The sequence below is a fragment of the Globicephala melas genome, chromosome 13 (genome assembly GCF_963455315.2).
Source record: "Globicephala melas chromosome 13, mGloMel1.2, whole genome shotgun sequence".
NCBI classification, from domain to species: Eukaryota; Metazoa; Chordata; class Mammalia; order Artiodactyla; family Delphinidae; genus Globicephala; species Globicephala melas.
Window position 1 is genome coordinate 7,374,972 of NC_083326.1, and position 14,893 is coordinate 7,389,864.

At 36.7% G+C, this 14,893-nt stretch overlaps 1 protein-coding gene across 2 annotated transcripts in view; it reads left to right on the top strand.

Moving 5' to 3' along the window:
• The window catches only part of ME2 (malic enzyme 2), a 59,256-nt gene extending 45,096 nt beyond the window's left edge, over positions 1-14,160 (top strand). The window contains exons 14-16 of one of the 2 annotated variants that reach the window (XM_030867946.3): positions 5,128-5,198; positions 5,698-5,796; positions 8,357-14,160. In XM_030867946.3, the coding sequence (XP_030723806.2) occupies positions 5,128-5,198; positions 5,698-5,796; positions 8,357-8,524 (338 nt within the window). In that variant the 3' untranslated portion in view covers positions 8,525-14,160. Of the gene's footprint in view, positions 1-5,127; positions 5,199-5,697; positions 5,797-8,356 lie in introns of those variants that run through there. The other variant, XR_004041978.3, reaches the window with a different exon arrangement.
• Positions 14,161-14,893: the final 733 nt, after the last annotated feature.

Consider the following 14,893-nt stretch of genomic DNA (forward strand, 5'->3'; position numbering starts at 1 on the left):
CCCAAAGGATTTTTTGTTCTGTCTTTCCCCCCCCCCCTTATTTCTTTCCTTTCATTATTTCTGTTTTTCCCTTATGGAACTTGTGTTAGACCATGGTCAAATCCCTCTGTTGCCCTGACTTGTAACTTTTATTCATATTTTCACCTCTTACCTTTTTTGTTCTTTAATATGGGGGATTTCTGTGGTGTTTGTTAATTTATCTGTATCTGTTTTGGTTTCCTTTTTTTTTTTTTAGCACTTCTAGTGTATGTTTTGTTTCAACAGTCTTTTTTTATTGAAAATTTCAAACATATACAAAAGTAGAGGGAAGAATGAAATCCCATGTTCCATTCTCCCACTTTTTGGCAGTTATCAATTTGTAACCAGTGTTATTTAATCTATACTCCCACCCACTCCACCTTCACTGGGTTATTTTAAAGCAAATCAGAGACATCATATAATTTCATTAATAAGTGCTTCAGTATGTGTCACTAAAAAAAATAATTTTTTAAAAATTAAACATAACCGTAATAGTGGTATCACACCAAAGGAAATAAATAATAATTGCTTAATATCATATCATCAACTCAGTAGGTTCAAATATTATTTTTCACTCTCAATACCTTTTCTTGTCATAGAATAACTTTTTAATAGCCACTTTTTTTTAAGCTTGCAGCATCCTTTCAGATCTCTCCTGAGAGTTATTAAGATTCTTTTAAATATTTCTTCCTTTGTGCTGTTTATTTTCCAGAAGTTTCTGGTAATCCTTAGTTTATTCATTTTAATGAAAGAATTATGTTGAGCAAAATAGTGATTTGGCATGAATTTCCTTTGTACTTGTGTCTTTCTCCTTGTGGGCCTCTCCCTGAATAACTGACCGCAGGCTCTAAGATTTTAGGACAGATTTATCGCACACATAGGCTGGCATCAAGGAAGCACGTTATTATAACTGTTGTTAAAATAAAGATTTTGGGCCTGTGAATATCCTAGTGCACTTTCGTCCTTTTTCTAGTGCACTTTCCTCCTTTTCCCCCCAGCAGAGTGGTTGTGTAGAGTTCTGCTCTGCTTGTCTCTTGAAACCTAGCATCTGTAACAGAAACTCTGCCATCACTGATGATCCCCTTGTAGAACTTGATAATGTTCAAAATCAGTCTGTTCCATCCAACAGTATTTCTCTGGCATAAAGACCATGAAAATAATACTTCTCTGCTGATTTTAACAAAGCCACTTTTAATATCGTATTTGACTAACGGAGAATTCGGCAGTTGATTACTTTTATATAACATTTCAATGTTCTAACTTTATTAATAACAGTTATTAGGACTATAAATATAGACAAAAGAATGACTTGGTAGCAGAGGTTAAAATGGGCTTCAAAACAGGATTGGCCAAAAGAACGATCAAAAAGCAGTTAAAAACTCAAGGCTTTGGAAATGTTTGAATTACCTACTCCAGCAATTATACCTGGATGAACAACACAATTAAAACCTAAAAGGGCCAGAGCCTTCCTAATCAGGAAGAAGTGACTTAGAGGTAAAGCTGTGCTTTTCATGGAGAGAGGTCAAGAGTTGGGAGTCTGGCACCTGTAAAGGATGGGATGCTAGTGAGCCACCTCCCACTTTGGGCTGCAACCTTAAAGGACTGTACCTTGGAGTGTGGGTATAGTTTGCACTTGAGGTGATCTGGAAAACCTCAAGCCTTTGTTTTGGCCTACCAGCGCCCACAAGTGCCTGGCAGAAGCAAGCAGAAGTCTTCTCTGGTACAAGATAACACTATCCTATTCCTCAAGTTACTTTTACAAATAAATTTTCAAATACAACCCAAAAGGGGGGAAATATAGAAAAACAGATATATACCGTTAATTGATATACATCTAATTGAGGTCCCAGAGAAAGAAGAGAGTAAGTAAAGCAGAGGCAATAGTTACAGGCCTCATGGTTGAGAACTGACAGATGACATCACTACACAATATTCAGGAAGCTCAGTGAAATCCACATGGGATAAGTAAAAAGAAATCTACATCCAGTAACATCCTTGTGAGGCTTCAGAAAACAACAACAAAGAGAAGACTGTGAATTCAGCCAGAGCAAACAGATTTCCTTCAAAGGAATAATTGTCAGGCCAACTGACTTCTCAACAGCAACAAGAGGCCAAAAGACAATGGAGTGACCTGTGTGAGTGGTTTCTACAAAATACTTGTGTAGCTAGAGCTCATTACACAGTGAAAAGCCCCTTCAAGGATTAAAACAAAATGAAGATATTTTCAGAAGAGGAAAAAAAGAGGATTCACCATCTGCGGACATGTAAGAAAGGAAAGTAAATTCTAAAGAGTATTCCTTAGGCAAAAGACAAGTAATCCCAGCTAGAAGTTCAGAGATGTAGGAAAGAATGAAGAGCAAAGAAAGTTGTGAATGTTTGAGTTAAACAAAAGGAACGTTTTATGTGTTGGGCAAAACAATAATGACGTGGGATTTTGAAAGATATAGAGACAAAATTAAAAGGCACAATAATAATAGCTTATCGGTTACATAGAGTTAAACTGTTAGGAAATCCTAACTTCCATTGTCTGGCAGGAGGGCAAACTAAAAATTAACATGAAACTTTGATCAGAATGCATGTTATAAATTTTAAGATAACCACTAGAAGACTAGAAGAACTTCCAAACTATGATAAGAGAATATTAGGGGAGGAAATGAAATGATTTTTTTTTTTAATCCAAAAGGCAAGAAAGAATAGGAAAGGGAATATGGAACAGACAAACGTAAGAAGACAATAGATTTTGCCCCAAACATTTAATTAACTACATTAAACGTAGATGGAACGAATATTCAACTTAAAAAAAAATTATCTAGAGGCTGGGTTAAAATAATGAAGCTATTAACCACCGTGATCCTCTTCCCATCCCTGAGTAACTGAGTTACCATACTTCCCCACTCTGGCCAAAGACTGCTGGGATACTCTTTGAATAGTGTGAAACCCTGAATAGGGTTTGCCGTATTCGTGCTCATAGCAATCAATTTTTTAAGTTCCTAACTCTTACATATGAGAAACACTCAAAGGAAGGGATTTTAAGGAAAATCCCTTATATGAACAGTTTATTTCATAAAAAAAACTAAATAGACAAACAGAAAAAAGCAGTTTAGGAAAAAACAGATTATGTGGGGAAATGGAATGTTTAAAAAAAAAAAAAAAACAGTATCCTCATGGAGACAAATATTCCAGACACAAGACAGAATTTTATTTTTAAAAAAATTCGAAAACAAAAATGAGCTCTGGAAAATGAAAAGTTTGGTAGGAGGATTATAAGAAAAATTTGAAGAAGTCATCTGGAAATAGAGCAAAGATCAGAGGATGGAAAATAAAGAAAAGAAAATTAGAGGACTAGTCCAGGAGGTGCAATATCAGAAAGTAGGAATTTCAGGGAGAGAGAACAGAAAAGTGGAGGGAAGGAAATTATCAACGACTTCATGAACATTTCCCCAAATTGCAAGACCCAATTTCCAGATAGGAAGGGCCCACCTACCAAGTGCCAAATATGGTGGGCGAGAGTAATGCACCTCAAGGCACACATTGTGAAATTACAGAACATTAGGTACAAAAAAAGATCCTACATACTTCCAGAGATGCAACAAAAAGATAATTGTTGAAAAAGGATCTGGAGTCAAATTGGCACCAGACTTCTCACCAACAATGCTGGAAGCTGTGAGGTATTGAAATAATGCCTTACAATTCTGAAGGAAAATTATTTCCGAATTAGAATTTTAAACCCAGACAAACTATCAAATAAAGTGGAAGGTAGTAAAACCGTGTGTGTGTGTGTGTGTGTGTGTGTGTGTGTGTGTGTGTGTGTTGGGGTGCTGGCGGGGGCTCTTCAAAAATGCAAGATTTCCAGAAATGTATCTCCTATGCACTGTTTTTCAGAAAACTACTGGAGAATATATCCTACCCAAAAAAGGGAGTCACAAAAATACTAGGAAGGAGTGAGATTTAGGAAATGGGCTCAACTTAGAAGCAAAGGGAATCCCCATGAAGATGAAGAGAGTTTCTAGGATGACGGCTCCATATCTGGAATGGAGAGCAACCAAGCCAGACTGGAGTTTCAGCAGAGATTTATTCTCGAGGATGAAATTAGAGAAATGTGAAATAGCTGAAATTACTAGATGATTTAGACAACTAAATGAATAAGTGTCTCAGCATGAAATAATTTTAAGTACCGAAAAATCAAAGGAAAAAGCAGGACAATAACCTTAGGGAAAACAAAAAGGCAGAAGAGGAAAAGTTAGGATATAATGTTAATACACGGCTCAGCTGTGAAGAGCACTTATGAAGTCATAATAATATAAACACTGATTCAACCAAAATTATGCTCTAACTATATTGGTAAGAGGGCTGGAAATGTGCAAGAAAGCTAAATACTTATTTCCAACAGGAAGGAGTCGGTGATCTCCAAAACTCAAAGTCAATCAGAAGAAATAGAAGCAAACTGTGAGAGAGAGAAATACTAAAATAATCAGCTAAAAGAATTAAAAGTAGTTACTTCTGCAGAGCAAGAAATGGAGGATTAGAGATGGACTGGGAATTGATTTTTTTTAATTCAGTATCAACATTTTTTTTTTAATATTTATGTATTTTTGGCTGCGTTGGGTCTTAGTTGCAGCGCACGGGCTCTTCCTTGTGGCGCATGGCTTTCTCTAGTTGTGGCGCGTGGGCTCAGTAGTTGCGGTGCATGGGCCTAGTTGCCCCACAGATTGTGGGATCTTAGTTCCCCAACCAGGGATCGAACCCCCATCCCCTGCATTGGAAGGCGGATTCTTAACCACTGGACCACCAGTGAAGTCCCGGAAATTTATGTTTTTGTAACAACTGTTGATGAATTGTATGCATTTGTAATTTTGATAAATGTGAAAACTAAATTGAGAAAAGCCATTTGATATTTCTAAAATTGTTTCTTCTAATAAGTAAGAATTATAACAGGTAAAGATCACTTAATTTTAGTGCTCAGATTTATCTTGCCTGCTTCACTGTTTGAAGGGGCTGTTTGGGGTAGGGGTGGGTTACCATTAATTTGCTTTAAATCTAGGGATTTATTTGGCTACTTTCATAATTGGAAGTGACCTTACTAAGTAAACTATTTAAAATGTATTCCAGGTGTGGCTTTAGCTGTTATTCTCTGTAACACCCGGCATATTAGTGACCATGTTTTCCTAGAGGCTGCAAAGGTAAATGTTTTAAATATTGTTTGGTTATTTTATAAAGGATGAATTATAAAGCTGAATGGATCTTAAAAACAGAGAGAGAATGGGTTAAATCTGCCTTATGAGTGGAAAGGAAGTTACTCATCCGTTGCTTTTTTGATTTACCTTCTATTTTGCATAAAATTAATTTATCATTTTTCCAGTGTTGGATTGTAAGCTATGAATCTTTTCATAAATACTGTACCTGTATTACACATATCTGAAAGTAACGTAATTGTGACAGCATAGATAAAATGTCTTTAAATCTGATTTTTTAAAAAGTCTTTAAATCCGGTTATTTCTTTACTGTTTAGTGGTAAACGGTTTTAATTTCTGCAGTGGTTTAAGTGTATTCCTGCTAGAAATAAGGAAAACATGTTACCTGTATTATTCTCTGCTCCCCCAACCCTTTCCCCATTTTATTAGTCCTTATTATTCTGTTATTTAAGCAAACAAAAGTAAAGTTCTTTTTTTTTCTCTTCAGGCTCTGACAAATCAATTGACGGATAAAGAGCTAGCTCAGGGGAGACTTTACCCGCCACTTGCTAATATTCAGGAAGTTTCTATTAACATTGCTATTAAAGTAAGTAATAATTTATACCTCTTCACATAAATTTTAATGGTGTTTTCTTCATGCAAGTAACACAAGTTCATTAGAGAAAAATCAGAAACATTTAGAGGGTGCAAAGAAATTTTAGGTTGCTCATATTCTTACTACAGAATATAACTCACATTTGTTGCCTTCTATTGTTTTTTCTTCCCAAACACATAATAAAAACGCACACACATGCAGTCACCTGTGCCTGTTTTTAAAATTGGTTTCTCACTGCGGTTTTTTCCACTTAATATACTGTAAGCCTTTCCCCAGGTAAATCAATAATAATTCTCATGATCACTAATGCTTCATGGAATTCTCTTTGTTATATCATAGTTTGCTTAACCATTTCTCTATTTTGGGGGACATTTAAGCATCTTTCGTTTTGTTAGAAATAATACTGTAGTGAACATCCTTAGATAAGTCTTTATGTGCATTTGTGATCGTTTTTTCTTAAGATAAATTTCTAATCCTAAGAACAAAAGGATTAACATGCTAAGGCCTCTGATACACATTGCCAAATGATTCTTTTTTTTTTTTTTTTTTTTTTTTTGCGGTACGTGGGCCTCTCACCGTTGTGGCCTCTCCCGTCGCGGAGCACAGGCTCCGGACGCACAGGCTCAGCGACCATGGCTCACGGGCCTAGCCGCTCCGCGGCATGTGGGATCTTCCCGGACCTGGGCACGAACCCGCATCCCTTGCATCGGCAGGCAGACTCTCAACCACTGCGCCACCAGGGAAGCCCCAGAATACCTTACTATTGTAAAACAACTGAAGAATTTAGAGCCCAGAATTAGGATGAATAGAGTTCAACTTGAGAATTACAGGATATTACAGGTGGGACAGATTTTGGGATGTATCAGTTGGTTAGATTACTGGTGTGTCCGCATGAAAGGTAGTACATGGGGAAATAGACGGAGATCTGTGCTGGGGTTGGTATAGGAGCAGAGCCCCCAGGATCGTCTCTCTTCCCCCTCCTCCTCTGGTGTCCTGAGGCTTTCCTTTTTAGGAGCCACGGGATTAGGTGAGCAGACAGTGCTGTGTATCTGTCGCCCAGCACCACCCACAGCCACTGGGCAGCCCCATATAGTCACCGGTCACCTGCCACATGCCTGCTTGATCAAGGACGACTCCCTCCCATCTCAGGCCTTGCCCCCAGCCTTCTCTGTGGATACAGATATGTTTCCTACAACAGACTGGGCAATACAGTTGACCCTTGAACAATGCGGAAGTTAATGGCCGACCCTCTGCGCAGTCGAAAATCTACATATAGCTTTACTGTTGGCCCTCAGTTTTCCGAGGTTCCGCATCCACAGATTCAACCAACTGGGGATCAGGTAGTACATACTTAGTAAAAGAAATTCACATATAAGTGGACCTGCACAGTTCAAACCCATGTTGTTCAAGGGAATTCTGTCTCAAAATAGAGTGAGGTTGAACTCCTAAGACCAAGGACTATCTTGGTCTATCTAATTCCCTTGGAATTAGTTCCAAGGGAACTATCTAATTCCCTTGGAATGGGAATTAGAGGAGGAGAAAGACATAATTGTTTGATTTTTTTTTTTTTTTTACCACGTATCACTGCATTGTTTTAAAGTTAAAATTAAACCATAACTTGAGAACTTAACTAGATGACAGGCACCATGCTACCCTGTGCGGAAGCTCTTCATACTACCCCATCTTACATCAAAACAGAGAGTCACGGGCTTTATCTTCACCACCAGTCATTGTGTGTGGCTTGCCACAAAGATCAGAAATTCATTCAAGCCAGTTTAGGTGGGAAGTAACCTAGCTTAACTGTTCAGGGTCTGGGACCTAGAATCGGAATGCTTTGGGTTTGAAACAACAGTTCTCACTTTAAATAGCTTGGGCAAGTTACTTAAACTCCTCAAACTTTTGTGTGCTCGTGTATAAAATGAGAATAATAATAGTACTTGTGTCCTAGGGTTCTTGGGAGGATTAAATGAGATACCCACGTAAAGCACATAGAACATGCCTGGCACTCAGTGATGGTGGTGGTGAGTTGCCATGTATAGGTTCTAGCCCTAACTTTACTTGACCTTATAGTTCTAGTGTCCAGCACCTGATTTATAATAATTTCTATGTCTTTTAATTCAAGTTCTAGAGGAAAAACATCTGGCTCACTTTGGGTTAGATTTTCACCCTAGCCCAGTCACCTATGACTAGGAAGTAGAGTCTCCTACACACGGTCTCAGCAGGGCGGTGGGGAGGGACACAGGTGGGGCGGGCTACCAAGTAGGTCTGCTGGACCAACACACGGTAGAGCTTAAAATTATTGAAGTATTAAGGAAATGCTGATAATAATTCGGGGGGGGACTTTAAAGTCACTTTAAAACACATTGAACTTATGGTGAGACTGCAGATGTTTTTACCTTTTAATAGTATGTGAATGTCTTGAAGTGAGTCAAAGTAATGTTATTTTTCATTATGAAAAAAACGCCATTCTTCCAAATTCATTACTTTGTGTTTTAATAATACTTTTTCTCTTAAATGGGGAGTCTACACAGTAATCTTTTTTATTTTTCAGGTTACAGAATATCTATATGCTAATAAAATGGCTTTCCGATACCCGGAACCTGAGGACAAGACCAGATACATTCGAGAAAGAATATGGCGAAGTGAATACGATTCCCTGCTGCCGGATGTGTACGATTGGCCAGAGCCTGCGTCACGCCCTCCACCAACAACGGAATAGAAGCACACCACTGATAAACACTTTCCATGCTTCAGGGACTCCTTTCTTCAGACAAAAAGAGAGGACGTTCTCAAATGTATGGGTTTTTTCTGTGTTTTATTCTCCCCTACCACTTTGCTTATTTTTTCCCATGAATCTCCACTTCTGTCTGTACAGGATGGACCTGCTGACTACATTGTTAATGCCCACCTGCACCCTGAAATCAGATAACCATTATGCTTTCATTCTGATTTGTAGCTCATACCACATCAGAGATATTAAAAAGATACTTGCGAGTGTCTTCATTTGTGCTCCTGTTCACTCTTGCCAAAGTATTTGCTATTTACTATTATAGCTAATCATCTTCTCTCACCCAGTTCTTCTAGGGCTACTAAAATAGAAATTTACTTCTGTGGATATGAGTACAGAATTTTGGGAAGAAGCCAAATTTAACCAAATTCTAAGGACAAATTGTCAGTATCTAAAAATGTCCTTTTATTTCTGCTTCATTTTACCTTCATGCTCTGAAATTCCTTTTCAGTTAGATAGATCAGGAAAAATCTACTCTATTATGTATTTTCTGGGACTAAACTGAGGCTTAACTATAACGTGGGAGAAATGTGAAGTACTGCCGCCTTTAGACAAATAAACTAGTCATTGTTTTCAACAGTGTATAAAAATCTCAGTGTAACTTTTTAAAATAAATATCTTAAATTGCTTCAATTTTGCTCTTTTATTGCCCAACGAGAAATTCAGGTTTGCTTATTATGGAAAACACATATTTTTATTTTCTTCTAGATGATTCTAAAGAAGGGGGTATAGGATACTTGATGCATAAATTATGATTTTTGACAGCGTGTGACCTAACAGATTAGCCATATGTTTCACATCTAAATGAGTCATATTTAGACTCATCTATGAGTCTATACCCTTATTCCAGTAGTGATGCTCTTTATTACTTGATATAATTTTGGAATGTTCATATGATACATTCCTTTAACTGTCATTAGTAGTGACAACTCTTTCTCCATTGAAGATGGATTTAATTGTTTGAAACCACCAAAATTAATTTAGAGCTAAGTGGGAATGAATAAAGCAGGTGTTCAGACCAGTAAATGTCATTTTTAATCCCAGTAAAATGGGTAATAACTGGCTAGTGAGACCAGTTTTCTTATGTGGCTTACACACTGGAGAGTTCCCACAGAACAATCCCAAACATTTTGAGAAGTAGTATTGCTATACATGAGCCTAACATAGTTTGCTTTGGGGGAACAAACAAAACTTAAATGCCCATTCTAGAATATTAACTACGAAAAATTATTCATAGCTACATATCAGTGTGCACATTATTTGATATTTCCCTCCACAGTCCTTGATATGTTAGATGTGATATTCTGCAGGGAGATAAAAAGGCTTCATTTTTATGTTCCTGTCTCCTTTTACCTATAGGTAGAGATTGATTCACAATAATTTTGAATATAATTCAGTGTTTTTAAGAATGCTCAAAATAGCATTGCCATTTGGAGTATGGGAAAATGCAGTTGGTTAAATCCACTTAATAGATGAGTAAAGTCAGAGGTATGTTATATCATCAATCTGTTTTGTAAAAAAAGCAATCAGGTCACAATTGTTTTTTTCAATTAAGGATGAAAGGTTTATGTTTCTCATATTACCTTTGTCAAAACAAAATCATCCACAAAAATATTTTCTGTGAAATCTTGATTTTAGTTTAACATTACAAGTAAAATAATTACAGACCTGTTTTTCACCTAATGCTTATTGAAGACGGGAAAATGTAGAATTAAAGTAATTTTACTAAGATGTTTGCTTATTAAATATGCCTAATACAGTATACATGGAAATTAAAAATATTTTAAGGAAAAAACAAGGCCAAATGGCATATAGCCTGCTTGCTTAAATAAGACAGAAATCATATTTATACTTTAGAAGCTACTTATTATGTGTTATTTACCAACCAGTATTTTAAGAAGTAACAGTTTTTTGGATACAAATTAAAATGTTTTAGTATATAAGCTAAGAATACAGGCAGGAGCTAACAGCATGGTGGGAAGGGAGGTGGCATAATGGCAGCAAACTGGAAAAGAAATGGACCCTCTATGGAAGCTTTTACCCAGCGAAAAGGTAATTAATTTGAAAAATAGCAATGGACAGTCATTTTTATTCCTTTGAAAAAAGAAGAAATTCTGTAGATTAGTCTGTCACATTATTTAGTGGGAAAAGTGAGAATACATAATTTTCTAATCTGAGACCACCCACCTGTACTGTGAAATAAATTGGATAACTAATGAGGGTAAGGTTTATTGACTATAATGGGAAAAGTGTTAAAGATTTTGGTTAAAACCTTAAGGGATGGATTCTTAACCAGGAAGTTGCCACCAAGTCACTATGAAGCTTTAAAATGCAGATGCCTCTGCCTCCTCCTTTAAGGCCCCCTGGACCACCTGGAGCAGCGCTGTGGCAGGTGTATTTTCAGTAGGTCCCCAGGTGATTCTGGTGCACACACTTCCCCTCCCCTCCCAATCACTGTCTTAAAGTGGATGTCCAAATCATGTGGAGAGCTAACTAATTCCTCCTGCTGATGCGGTGGGTCTGGGGTGGGGCCTGAGATCCTGCATTTCTGACAAGCTCCCAGGTGATGCCCGTGCTGCTGGTATAGAGAACACACTGAGTGGCACTGCTCCAGAGTACTGAGTGTGGTGTGCGTTTAAGTTTAGTGCTCAGATAGTATATACTTTCTCTGAAAAAGAAAACTGAAATTCTGTTCTTTCATCTATTTTTTGTTATGTATAACTTACCTAGGATGTTCATAAGAACAAAAATACAGAACTTTTAAACAGCTTATTCTGAAAATATGTAAATAGAACATTGTTCAATTCTAAATTAGATTTTAAATATATTTGTTAAGGAAAACCTAGCAACTAGTTTTCATTTATAAAAGATTATCAAGTGGACATTTGTTCTCCGTTATTATTTGTCTTATGATATGACTTACCCTATCCTTTGTCTTTTCTTTCTCTAAATTATCAGCCTCTGGAGAAATGAGATTCTGCATTCTCCTTTGATAAGGAGTTGCTAATGAATTAAGACCAAAGCATAACAATTATCAAGGGGTATGGAGCATTATTTACTCTCAGATAACTGAGAAAGCCCAAAGGGGAGAGTAGAGGAGTGGGAGAAGTCTTGCCTTAGAAAAAATACTTCATCCAAATGCTCCTGTTGCTTTTCCCAAGCCCATTCAGTACCCCTCAAAAATAACCTCTTCAAACTTTGAACAGCTCCAAGGTTGAATTCACCAAAATGGAAGCAGCTCTGTTGCGCATACATACTTGAGAACATTAATATAAAGCTCAAAGCTCTCTACTGGGATTCCATTTAAAGGGACTGTCCTAAAGAATGAAGTAACACCAGTATCGTAATTCCTCTCCACAGGTGCAGGTACATTGCTGACTTTATAGAAAATGGCAGAGAGATTCATTATCTACTTTGGCTCTCAACTGATTTATGATTTGTACTTTCATGTACATCTAGATGTTAAAATAAAATAAATCCTCCACAGACAAGCTAAATAAAGTAACATACTTAATATTTAAAATATTCAAGACAATTTTACTACAGAAAACTTACCTCTCATCTGAAGTCAAGATGTTTTAATATAAGTGGACAAAAAGCTCAATGCTTTGTTCCAAATTTTATAAATAATCTGGGCCTAATTAGGACAGGACTCTTATTGCATAATTCCCTTAATCCTTGCCAGCAGTTTCTCAAATAAACCAGTGATTAGATTTTAAAATAATAATGATTTTCGTTACTTGGATATGGAAAATAGTGCCTCTCAAAGAGAAAAAGTCAGGGTCTGGAAATGTGTACAGAGTTCAGTGACGTAAAACACAAATTAAGTCAAATGACTGGGATGCTTTGTATATTTCTGTAGCAGCTTTTTGCCAGTAAACTGACTCTTTGATATGGCTATTTAATCAATCCTGTTTTTCCCAAATAAAAACTTATTTTCCACTTTGCTCTTTGGGAAATTACCCCTACATTCAGCACACTTTTAAAAGTTTTAAGACGAAGGGGAAATTTATGGGTATATACTCCCCAATTTTCAGTATGTCCTTTTTTGTTCTAGGAAAACTGTTCCCCTTTATTTTCCTAATTTTAAGTGTACGTTCTAGCAAATCATTGATTCCTACATAGTCACTGAATTATCACCAACACGTTAGGTATGTTCAGTTAGCAAATGATGATAAACTAAATTTTATGGATAGCACCTACTCTGCCGGGCATTGTCCTAAGCAGCTTACATGCCTCAGCGTATTTAATCCTCACAACCACCTTCTGTCACTGTGCCTCTTTTACAGAGAAGGATACAGATGCTCAGATAGGTTTAAAAGATTTGCCCAAGTTCTCTGCTGGTGAGAGGCAGAGCTGTGTGTCACCTCAGCCCTTCTCAGGGAAGAAGGGCCTCTGTGACCGGCGATTTTATCTGGATCTTAAATACCTTATCTTCAGGAATTGTTATTTCAGATGAAAATTGTTCACCTATTATGATATTAGTCTTAGGTCCTTTTTAACGTGTTTTACCAGTTCATGTGATTTTTACTTTTTCCCATTTATAATTCAAATACAACATAAACCTATTTAATTTGTTAGTCTTAAGCATTTTAAGTACTAGATGTAAACAAAAGATTTGGTTTTGAATTTGATAAATTACACCAAAAATTCCAGCTCACTAACATCTTTTGATTTGCTAATCTTCACAAAACCACCAACTGCTATCACTCTGTGCAAATCAGTTTCAATAGTGCTTATACACTTTGTATCTTGACACCTACCAATGTCGATATGAATTGGAATTGTAAGATATATTTTTAATTATGTCTATTGTATTACATCCATATCTATAACTTCTTCCACTAAAAGGTCATAACAGAAAGTAGTAATATAAAAATGTATGTGTGGAATAAGGAATTTCTGAGATCTATTTTAGCTAAATATTTGACAAAGTAAAATTTCTGCCTAATGTTTTATTATACTTTGCCTAATGACCTTTAACTGAAATTAAAACCATATTTTGCAATTGATAGTGTTTCCTTTGATAACGTCCCAAGCATTCATTATTGACTTGAAGGAAGCCACACGTAGCAAAAGTCATCGCTTACCCTTTCTCACCTTTGTATTTAAGATAAAGAGATGGAATAAGCCGTCTTCTGGTAATAGCTTATGGGAATACCGGTTTAAGGGGAACGCCTTGTGTAGAGTGTATTTTACCAGATTGACTTACTCTAGATGGTTCCAGGAGTCAGTCTAAAAACTTCCTAATGGTGTGAACTGTTTTCTTCTCATTTGTTATAAATTTCTTCTCATAAATTCTACTGAGATGTGTGTATTTTCTTTTTTTTAATTGAAGTATAGTTGATTTACAATGTTGTGTTAGGTGTACAGCACAATGATTCAGTTTTTATATATACACATATTCTTTTTCAGATTCTTTGCCCTTATAGGATATTACAAGGTATTTAATATCGTTCCCTGTGCTATACAGTAGGTCCTTGTTGGTTATCTCTTCTAAATATAGTAGTGTGTATCTGTTCATCCCAAACTTCGAGATGTGTGTATTTTCTTAATAAAATTTTCATATGAATCAGAAATGTATGACCTTGTTTTTAAAGGCTGCTGTATATAGGGCACTCCTAAAACTTGGTATTATTATTATTTTTTTAACATCTTTATTGGGGTATAATTGCTTTACAATGGTGTGTTAGTTTCTGCTTTATAACAAAGTGAATCAGTTATACATATACATATGTTCCCATATGTCTTCCCTCTTGCGTCTCCCTCCCTCCCACCCTCCCTATCCCACCCCTCCAGGCTGTCACAAAGCACCGAGCCAATATCCCTGTGCCACTAGCTATCTACCTTACTACGTAAAACTTGGTATTATTTTAAACCTTAAAACACATGCACACTGCAGAATACTTGATCCCTTGGGACTATGCTGTTAGACTGAAATTCACTGTGGAGCTAGTCGTGCTCCCCATTTTTTCATTTCCTTCTGTTTGGTTCCCTACTCCCTTTCTCTCCTTAGTTTGTTTAATCAGAGGAGTAAAGGAATGAGTTCTCATCTCTTCCCCCTACCGCATACAGATTCTAAGACCCTAACGTTAGAATACTAAAGCAGGAAAACTGTATGTTGATTTTGTGATAAAGGGGGAAATGGTATAATAGCTCATACTTACCGAGTACTTCCTTCAAGCCAGGCACTGTTCTAAGTACCTGATACCCATTTCCTCATTTAAACTTCACAACAACCTTATGAGGTGTTAGGTACTGATATTTTTCCCATTTTACAGATGTAAGGTCTGAGGCGCA